General features: G+C 40.1%; 1 protein-coding gene across 1 annotated transcript; it reads right to left on the reverse strand.

The window, feature by feature from the left end:
* Positions 1–222: 222 nt before the first annotated feature.
* LOC103301990 (dolichol phosphate-mannose biosynthesis regulatory protein-like) lies at positions 223–8345 on the reverse strand. Its single transcript, XM_054715649.1, has 2 exons — positions 8096–8345; positions 223–284 (listed from the first exon to the last, which is right to left on the reverse strand). Exons 1-2 carry the CDS (start codon positions 8343–8345, stop codon positions 223–225), a joined length of 312 nt encoding a protein of 103 aa, XP_054571624.1.
* Between the last annotated feature and the right edge of the window lie 2957 nt (positions 8346–11302).

Consider the following 11302-nt stretch of genomic DNA (forward strand, 5'->3'; position numbering starts at 1 on the left):
GATTATTTTCAATCCTCAATCACCCCACCTCAGAAATCACAAGTCTCGTGGAGAGATGTGGACACTAATAACTGGATGGGACCCAATGAATTGTTAACATGGGGAGAGAATATGCATGGTTTCTACCCCCCACAGGGCCACTTTAGATTCCGGCTCATGGGATTAAACCCTGCCGTGGCATGGCTCGGGACCAATCCTTCTCCAGAAATGAAGAATTTGGGCCTAGGTACTCTGCAGCCCCGAATGTTGAGCCTTCTCTGGATCCAGATGGCCCCCGGAATAACCTGGGGAATGATGAAGAAGCTGATGGCAGAGGCTGAGCAATTATTGGAGCGTACTCACACCCCACACATTCCAGATAACTAACCATTGCTCTTTTTGTTTTTCTTATAGTCTGTAAAATCAGAACTCCAGCAGTAAATGCGCTTCACAGACCCTGACCTTCCAAAGCAGGAAGTTCACCACCTCCTTCTGTCTTCTACATTCAGCAAAACAAAAAAGGAGGAGATGTTGGGGAGCATAAGAAACTTGGTTGGAAAGTTTGTAAGGAGGACATTCTGAGAAAAGGGAAGTGTGTGGAAGGCTGCCTGCCCTGTTTGTCAGATTCTGACTTAAGGGAGACTTAGGGGAGTGTCGAAGGTGGCACCCCTAATTATTCCTGACCTTTCCAAACAAGTCTGTGCATATGCAGACCCCCGGGTGTTTACTGGAATTCCTATACTTAATCCCTGGATGCCCTTGCCTAGAGAATAATGTAAACACATGTGTCCTCCCAAGATTACTCACCCTACTGATTGTATCTAAAGATAAAAATTCCAATAAAAGCCTAACGAGGCAGGCAGTTGAGATTGCTTGGACCCTTAAGCCAAGCAAGCCCCTTAGCCCTCTCTTTCACAGTGAAACTGTGTCAGAGTAATCTGTTCATCCATCACTCAGGGGCTGCTAATGAGCCCCGGCAAACTCTGTTTTCTCATCTGCAAAATGGGGATAAAAATGGCTTTTTAGACTACTATATGGATTACTAGAGGCCCAATGCACAGATTCATGCACAGTGAAAGGAAATTAATTACAAGAACTATTTTAATATAGCTATTTGCCCTTTCTCTATAATAGAAGTCAACCAAATTCATGATCGACAATGACAGATCAAAACACACACATGTGTTTGGTGCCAGTGAGAGCTTATATGTAGCATGCATGTGCGAGTCAACTTAGCCTTTTATGTATATAGAATAAACTTGCTTAATTAGGCCTGCTTTCTGATTTAGCTAAACTTTTTGCAGCCCAGTGAAGCACCCCAACTTCTCTTTCAGGTAATTGTCAGCAACACAGCAGTAAATATCAACACGAAGAAGATTATTATTATAGATCACGCAGGGAGAACAAAGGGTAAATATTTAACTGTAGCAGTGTTTGACTATATTCTGCGCAGTGAGAAAACCTGAAGTCATTTTCAAGGTCCATCATTTCTTACTTCTTTTCCATCAGGTCTAGTTTCTAAACTTTCTAAATCTCCATTTCCTGGCTAATGAAAAGAAAATAGGATTCTACTGAGTCTCCTATCTACCTACTCCAGTACTTCTGTGAGGATCAAATGAGATGAGGCACCAGAAAACAGTTCACGGACATTTGGTTAAAGTGTAAATGTTTCCACCTGGCTATAAAGCAAGTCATGTTTCTAGGCTGAAGAAACTCCAAGGAGGCTAATTGCTAGGGAAAGGAAGCCAGGCGTTGCTACATGATGTCATTATCCGGGTGCTCACAGCCACCGTTTCTGGGCTGGGCTGGGCTGTGGGCCGCATTTTGCACCATGGGGTCTTGGCAGTGTTGGCTGTGATTTGGTGGGGTGTCACTCCTGGGTGGTGGTGGGGCCTGTGTCCCACTTTGGGGAAGTTGAGTGTTGTTTTGTCGGCACCAGATCCGTGGTGCTGGCCAGTGCACATCACAGCAGCTCCTGTGTTGAGCGTCTGCCCCCTGGTGGTCAGTGCTCATCATAGCAGATGGTTGGAGGGACACAGCATGTTAGAATTTTATATATATAGATAAGAGATAATCTTTATGCTTGGCACAGAGAAAATACTCAATAGATAATGTTTATTGCTGTGTCTAAGAGTGAGTGTTCTAAATTCTGAAGTCAAACTACCAGGGTTCAAATTTCAGCTACTTGTTAACTCTTCATCTTCTGCAAGTTATTTAACTTCTCTGAGTAGGACTGTCTTCATATATATGCAACCCGTGCAGTTGCCCAGGGCCTAACACTTGGTTTAATGACCTGCTGCACCCAGCAGGGAGAGGGGAGAAAGCCAGTGGCAGTAGCAGGCACTTCTTTTGGCTGGGAGGACCAGAGAGCTGCAGGGGGAAGCCAAGCAGGCCAATCTGTGAGCTGTGAGCTGCCAGCAGCCAGAGAGGACAGTCTCTTAAGTCATGTGCTTGGCAAGCAGCCAGAGGTGAGTGGTGAGTAGAGGGCTGCGAGTTTTGAGGAGCCAGAGCGAATGGGGTCTGAGTCCCATGGGAGCAGTGAGAGCAAACAGTGACTGTCAGCAGATGCCGGCCCAGCAGAGCATGGGGTGCTGCTGTGCAGCTCCCCACTGCTATGCCTGGAGGTGGTATTTCAGATAAAGAAAGGAAATTACAGAGCCTGCTGCTGCTTAGACTCCCAAACCTCGCCTCCTGTTGCCCTTGAAGTTGGCTCCAGGAGCATATTATCTGTAAACCAAGAGCTGTTGTGGTAGAATCACTGTTTCCCTCTGTGACTGAATCGTGGAGGTCAGGAGTCACCATTATGGTTAGGGCAAAACAAACCCTACTCCTAAGCAATGCCGTGGTACTGTCCTACAGAAGCCATGGAGGTCAAATCTTGGAGGGCACAGAGGTAAAAATCTTGCAATTCAGTGCCATCTACTGGAATAGTAGGAAGACTTCCTCAGAGATAAATGCAAAAACAAAAGAGGGCAGCAAATACCATGAGGAACCACAGTAATGAAGATGACCAGAAAGAAAATGAAAAATCCTCAGTAGGCTGGAACACATAGAATTATGTGATATAAATGACAAGAGATTTTAAGATTGCAGTCCTGAAAATACTCAAAGAGATGTGAGAAAATACTAACAGGCAATTTAGTGCACTCAGAAAATGAATCGATTAAAAAAAATCAGCATTTCTCTAAGGAAATTGAAACTTTAAAAACAAATCTATCAGAATTCCTGGAAATGAAGCATGCAATTAAGAAGATTAAGAATGAACTGTTGAGCGTAGAAAACAGAACCAACCAGTCAGAGTAAAGAACTAGTGATATTGAAGATAGGAATCAAGAAATGATGCAGAGGGAAGAAGTGAGAGACCTGAATATAAAGAAAAATGAAAGAGCTCTTAGACCTCTCTGACTGCATCAGAAAAAGTCATATTAGAATCATAGACATTGTGGAGGATGAAGAGAGGGAGCATGGAACGGAGAGTCTCTTAAAACAGTGGATGGGAACTTCCCAATATATGGAAAAAACTAGATTCTCAAATCCAAGAAGCAAACAGAACATATAGTTACCTCAATTCAAAGAGGCCCTCTCCAAGGCACTTGGTAATGAAGCTGTCAAAAATTAATGACAAAGAAAAAAATTTCAAAGCAGTCAGGGAAAAGAAGGAAGTGACCTACAAAGGAAACCCCATCAGAATTTCATCCAACTTCTCAGCAGAAAGTCTACAAGCCAGGAGAGACTGCAATCAAATATTCAAATGTCTGAAAGAGAGAAATTATCAGCCATATATAATATATCCAGCAAAATTATCCTTTAAATATGAAGGAGAAATAAGGACCTCCCCAGACACACAGAAACTGAGGGATTTATCACCAAAAATCCTCCATTGCAGGAAATACTCAAGGGAGTTATTCTACCTGAAACAAAGAACATAAGGTTACAACGTTATGAGTAACATCACCAAAAATTTACAGTGTACACAGGGATCATTTGTGACAATAAAAGCATGCAAGGGGAAGGGGGCAAGGTCTGAACTGGCAAAGGAAAATGAAGATCAGATGCACTCAAAAGGGAAAAAAACTATGGTATACTGGTATATGCAACTTCATTTTTTATAAACCTAATGGCAACCACACACAAAAATCCCCAAAACAGGACATATAGCTCAAAAAAGAGAAAACAGCAGAAAGGTGTGTGGGATACCACCAAACAAAAACAACAGACAGAAGGATAAAGGAAAAAGTATCAACGGAGGCACAGAGCTACCAGAAAACAAAAGATAAAATGGCTATAGGAAATCCTCAGACATCAAGAAGGGTCTGAATTCAGTAAAGAGGCACAGATTAGCAGAATGGATCAAAAAACAAAACCCAATCATATGCTGCTTACAAGAGACACATCTAAACAGCAAAGACAAAGGTAGATTCAAATTAAAAAGGTGAAAAATGATTCTCCAAGCAAATAACATACACCAAAAAGCAGGTATAGCCATACTTATTAGTATATCAGACAAAATAGATTTCAAGATAACAAGAGACAAAGATGGATACTTTATAATGATATAAAGGGAACACTACATCAAGAAAACATAAAACTTCTTAATATATATGCACCCAACCAGGGAGCACCAAAATATATTAAACAGCTACTCACAGAACTAAAGGCAGAAACAGATCAAAACACAATCATAGTTGGAGACCTTAATACTCCATTGACAGATCTAGACAGATCAACCAAACCGAAAATCAATAAAGAAATATCAGCCTTAAATGAAATACTAGACCAAATGGACATAATGGACATTTATAGAACATTTCATCGCAGAACATCAGATTATACATGCTTCTCCAGCGCACATGGAACATTCTCAAGGATAGACCATATGTTGGGTCACAGAACTAGCATCAACAAATTCAAAAAGATTGAAATTATACCAAGCATATTTTCTGATCATGATGCCTTGAAATTAGAAATCAACTGCAAAAAGGAAGTAAAGAAACACACAAATACGTGGATATTAAACAACATACTACTAAAAAATGGCTGGGTCAAAGACAAAATAAAAGATGAGATCAAAAGATGTATATAGAGTAGTGAGAATGATAACACAACATATAAAAACTTCTAGGATGCAGCAAAGGCAGTAATAAGAGGGAAGTTTATATCATTACAGGCTTATCTTAAGAAACAAGAGAAATCCCAAGTAAACAACCTAACATTACATCTTAAAGTACTAGAAAAGAAGGACAAAAGCAACTCAAAGTCAGCAGAAGAAAGGAAATAATAAAAATTAGAGCAGAATGAAATGAAATAGAGAACAAAAAGACTATAAAAATTAATAACACAAAGAGCTGGTTCTTGGAAAAGATTAATAAAATTGACAGCCCCCTAACTAGACTCAGTAAGGGAAAAGACCCATATAAACAAAATCAGAAATGAAAGAGGATAAGTCACTATAGACATCACAGATATATAAAGGATCATACTAGAATATTATGAAAGACTATATGCCACCAAATTAAATAACTTAGAAGAAATGGATACGTTCCTAGAAATATATAACCTTCCTAAACTAAATCATGAAGAGTTTGAAAATCTAAATAGACTGATCAGCAGTGAGGGCATGGAAACAACTATAAGAAACTTCACAAGGAAAAAAAAGAAAGAAAGAAAAAAAAGCCCAGGACCAGATGGCTTCACTAGTGAATTCTACCAAACATTCAAAGAAGAATTAAAATCTATCTTTTTCAAAATCTTGCAAAAAATTGAAGAAGAGGCAATACTTCCTAGCACATTCTACGAGGCCAATATAACCCTGGTACCAAAACCTGGCAAAGATAACACAAAAAACTAAAACTACAGACCAATATCTCTGATAAACACAGATGCAAAAATCCAAAACAAAATACTAGTAAATTGAATACAACAGCACATCTAAAAAATAATACATCACAATCAAGTGGATTTATTCCAGGAGCACAAGGATGGTTCAACATTCGCAAATCAACATAATACACCATATTAACAAAAGAAAGGGTAAAAATAATATAATCTTATCAATAGGTGCAGAAAAAGCACTTGATAAGATACAACATCTATTTATGATTAAAACACCCAATAAAATAGGAATAGTAGGAAAGTACCTTAACACAATAAAGGCCATATACGATAAGCCCTCTGCTAATATCATACTCTATTGTGGAAAACTGAAAACTTTTTCCCTAAGATCAGGAACAAGACAAGGATGTCCACTCTCACCACTCTTAGTCTCACCACTCTAGAAGTCCTACCAGAGCAATAAAGCAAGAGAAAGAAATAAAATGCATCCAAATAGGGAAGGAAGAAGTCAAACTGTCACTCTATGTGGATGACAAGATTCTGTATATAGAAAACCCTAAAGACTCTACCAAAAAAAACAAAAAAAAACTATTAGAAACAATGAACAAGTACAGTCAAGTAGCAGGATACAAAATCAATGTACAAAAACCCATTGCCTTCCTGTATACTAATAACAAAACTTCAGAAAAAGAAATGGAAAAAACAATTCCTTTTGCAACAGTGACTAAAAGAATAAAATACCTAGGAATAAACTTAACAGAGAATATTAAAGACCTATGTACTGAAAATTACAAAGCATTATTAAAAGAGATTGAAAAAGACACAACAAAATGGAAAAATATCCTGTGCTCATGGTTTGGAAGAATCAACATAGTTAAAGTGGCCATATTACCCAAAGGCAATGTACATATTTAATGTACTCCCCATCAAAATTCCAATGTCATTTTTTAAAGAAATAGGACAAAAAATCATCAGATTTGTATGGAACCCCAAAAGACCCCAGATAACCAAAGAAATACTGAGAAAAAAGAATGAAGTTGGAGGTATCACACTATCTGACTTCAAATTATAACAGAGCTACAATAATCAAAACAGCATGGTATTGGCAGAGAAACAGACACACAGATCAATGGAACAGAATAGAGAGCCCAGCTATAAAACCATATGTATATGGACAGATAATTTTCCACAAAGGAGCCAGAAATGCACATCGGAGTAAAGACAGTCTCTTCAATAAATGGTGCTGGGAAAACTGGAAAGCCACATGTAAACAAATGAAACTGGATGACAGTTTGTCCCCATGTACAAAAATTAATTCAAAATCATCAAAGGCCTAAATATATGACCCAAAACAATAAGACACATAGAAAAAAAATATTGGTACCAAACTTATGGATCTGGGTCTAGAGAGCATTTTATGAACTTGACCCCAAAGGCAAGGGAAGTAAAGGCAAAAATAAATGAATGGGACTATATCAAACTAAGAAGCTTCTGCACAGCAAAAGAAACTGACAACAAAACAGTCAACTAGATGGCAGAATATATTTGCAAACAGTAGCCGCAACAAAGTTTTAATTTCCAATATATATAAAGAACTCCTAAAACTCAATACCAAACAAATAATCCAATCAAAAAGTGGACAGAGGATCTGAAAATATACCTCTTTCTCTCTCTCTTTCTCTCTCTTTTTTTTTCCCCCACATCATTAATATTTACTGTTCAGCTCTCCCCAGTAGACCAGTGCTAGGACTGAGGGGCTGGGACTCTATGAGAAGTAGGTCTGGAGGCCCTGTGTGCCCAGTGGTCCCAAGGCCTGTTGGTCCTTCCCCCTAAGCTTTCCAGGTCAAGATGTCCTGTGGAGTCCCTGGCTATGTCAGACCCAGGAAAGCTGCCATCCTGGAGGAAAGGCCACATGATGCCTCAAAACCTGCCAATTCCAACATGAGCATGTGACAGAAAGGAAACTGAGGCAAGAGGGTAGAACCCAGCAGAAAAAATGACAGGGGGTCTGAAAGTGAGGCAGGGAGGATCAGTATTTTTCAGGCCCTGAGCCAGAATGGGGCGAGTGGGTGATCTCCAGGTACTTCCTCCTGGCTCTGGAAGAGTAAGCAGGAGAGAAGTGGGGGTTCTGATTAGTGAGGGGTGAGTCCTGAACAGCTCCACCTCAAGGAGTGTCTGCAGGACAGCCATGCTTGAGGGGCTGCTGTGCCTGCACAGGTCCTGTGGGCCCCCGCCCTCGGTATGCACCGGAGGGGAGGCAGCTGCATCCCCGCTGGGCCCTCACCGGGCTTTTTGGTCACCTTCTGGTTCTTCTGCATCACATAAGTGATGAACAGTCCCACAAACAGGAGCAGTAGGAGACCAGAAGCTAGTGGGATGGCAACAGCATAAGCTCGGGGCAGGGAACGCTTGTGGATGACACGCTGGCTGTCGATGAATTGCAAGAGAATCACCCAGGCAGTATAGTAGGGGAAGATGATGAGGCTAACGGGGATGAGGCCGAGTCCCACCACCTGGTCTGGCCCCGTGGCCATTGCCCCGCGCTCTGCTTTGGAGCTGAAAATACACCTCTCTTAAGAAGACATCTGAGCAACCAATAGATATATGAAAAGATGCTCAACCTCACTGGCAATCAGGGAAATGCAAATCAAAACCACAATGAGATACCACCTCACACCTGTTAGAGTGGCCATTGTCAACAAGACAAGCAATAACAAGTGTTGGAGAGGTTGTGGGAAAAAGGGAACCCTCATTCACTGCTGGTGGAAATGCATACTGGTACAACCACTATGGAAAGCAGTCTGGCAATTCATCAAAAAATTAAGACTACCATACGACCCAGCAATCCCACTCCTGGATATATACCCGAAAAACTCAAAGTCATATATTCACAAAGATATATGCACCCCTATGTTCATTGCAGCTTTATTCATGGTAGCTGAGACAAGGAAACAACCAAAGTGTCCCATGATAGAGGACTGGATAAAGAAGATTCCATACACAATGGAATACTACTCAGCCATAAGAAAGCATGAAATAGCACCATTTGCAACAACATGGATAGACCTTGTGAACATTATGCTAAGTGAAATAAGTCATTCAGAAAAAGCTAAGAACCATATGATTTCACTCATATGTGAGATATAAGACTGAAACTCATGGACACAAACAGCAGTGTGGTGGTTGCCAGAGGGAAGGGGTGGGGGGAGAAGAGGGTCCTAATATGAGGTGACAGGAGAGGATGTGACTTTGGGTGGTGGGCACAGGGTGCAGCACACAGATCTTGTAACATAGCTACCCACACTCGAAACCTATATGTTTACGTTGACCAATGTCACCCCAATCAATTTAATAAATAAAATTTAAAAAAAGCCCTGCTGCCACTTCCTTGAAACTATTAATAATTTTTGAATAAGGGGCTCTGCATTTTAATTTTCACAGGGCCCTGAACATTATCTAGCTGGTCCTGTCTCTGAGTTTTGTGTCCTTATGTAAAATGGAGGTTATAATATATACCACATTATTTTTCAATGGGCTTATTTTTTTTGAAGAATTTTTGTGAGTTTATTTGAGCCAAACTGTTGACATATGCTGGGAAGCAGAACCTCAACGAATTGAGAATGGAGCGTTACATTTGTATTTATACATTGCAATCAAAGGAGGGACATAGGTGGGTTACATGAAATTCATTGGCGATAGATTAAGGAGGTGGGATAAAGCAAAGGGGGCGGGGGAGGGGAGAACCCCTGGGATTGGATAAAAAGTAAAACGATGGACACATACTTAGGTGGGTGCAGGAACAATTAACATGATAATGAAGGAATTTGTGGTATCTGTCCTGGCGCCCACCACATTTGGTTGTGCCCCAGGGGCTCCAGAAAAAAGGAAGTTACAAGTTACCCAGACATTTCAAGGGTATGTTATCATAGATGCGAAAAGACAGATAGGCTCAGTTAAGGTTAAGGTTGACCTTGTCAGTGAAGATACCGGCCTAGGACGTAACTGCCCACCATAACTGCGTTTAGTTAAAGTTTAATTTCAGACCATCCTCTGTGGTTCCTTTAGGTCTCTGAGTTTGCAAGACGGCCATGCAGGCCTCCCCTGAGCTTGTCAGGTCAGCATGTGACTCAATGGGCTTATTTTTAACTCTTGGTTTAAATGTTTTTTATCCTTTTCCATTTGTCCCCTTTTCAAATATAATATTATCACACTGTGCTCACATTGGTCCATTTTATTTATTTTTATAGAAATAAAACATTTTTTAAAGGAAGGTGAAATTTTAATAAGTCCAGAGTCGTGGTCGGCAAACTGCGGCTCGCGAGCCACATGCGGCTCTTTGGCCCCTTGAGTGTGGCTCTTCCACAAAATACCACGGCCTGGGAGAGTCTATTTTGAAGAAGTGGCGTTAGAAGAAGTTTAAGTTTAAAAAATTTGGCTCTCAAAAGAAATTTCAATCGTCGTACTGTTGATTTTTGGCTCTGTTGAGTAATGAGTTTGCCGACCACTGGTCCAGAGCATGCAGTCTCATGCTTTGCAATGAATAATCAGACACTAAATGATTCAACATCTTTCACAGACTACTCAATGTCTTTATATGAGGAAATCGTTGCATTTAAAACTGAAGATGTAACAAAATGTGGAACAATTCATAAACTTATATAATAGGAATATAGCTGGGCCTTGAAGATTGTTGCTTTTATGCAGAGCATGGTATGAAAGCAAACTTCAGTACTGTTAAATGCCCTCTTATAACTAATACTTGCAATTTAGATCCCTGCAATCTAGGGCAGAGAGAAATAAAGAACCACGTTGCACTATATTGGGGAAAATAAATTTGAATGAAAGATTGAAAAGGAATAAACCATTTCTGAGTGCTTCAAGTACAATAGCATAGTTGTCTTTATAAACAGAGTACTTGTATTTAATTTTCACCCTTCAGCAGGTAGGAAGAGAAATGGAGAAAAGTGAAAATAGCTTTACAGATCAACAAAGATCTATTGTGGTAATAAGAGGTCTGACGTGAGCATATGTTCAAATCCTAGCAATCTAAAAATGTTTATATTTAGATTTCTGTCTTTAACACTAGAAAATTAAGTGTTGGGTGTGATAATCTAGTACCATTTGAAGTCCCAGCCAGATTTCTTTATAAGTTTGAGGCATCTAAACATGCCAGTAAGTGGTGTGTGTGCGTGCGTGTGTGTGTGTGTGTGTGTGTGTGTGTGTGTGTGAAGGTAGAAAGTGCTTGAGAATGCCTCTTGGGGAGGTGAATGGACACTCCAGTTTTGCTTCTCTCGGTGGCTCTTTGGAGGCCTGTATGCAAACGGACTGGGAATTTACAGTTTGGCAAACAGGGTCTGTTTAAATTTAGAGAGAAGCTGTATTAAAAAAAAGTTAAACTAATAAAAAATACCAGTTGAAGTATTTATAAAAAAGTAAAAATACCTGAGTTGAGCTAAAAATGAAATTACTAAAATGTATTTAATTAAGAAGA

The sequence above is a fragment of the Eptesicus fuscus genome, chromosome 5, assembly GCF_027574615.1.
Source record: "Eptesicus fuscus isolate TK198812 chromosome 5, DD_ASM_mEF_20220401, whole genome shotgun sequence".
Taxonomy (NCBI): Eukaryota; Metazoa; Chordata; class Mammalia; order Chiroptera; family Vespertilionidae; genus Eptesicus; species Eptesicus fuscus.

Coding starts and splice junctions, on each gene's coding strand:
- LOC103301990 (XM_054715649.1), bottom strand. CDS start 8,345: ATGGCCACGGGGCCAGACCAGGTGGTGGGACTCGGCCTCATCCCCGTT. Junction 285..8,095: donor GAAGGTGACCAAAAAGCCCG/GTGAGGGCCCAG, acceptor ATCATTCCCCAG/GTTATTCCGGGGGCCATCTG.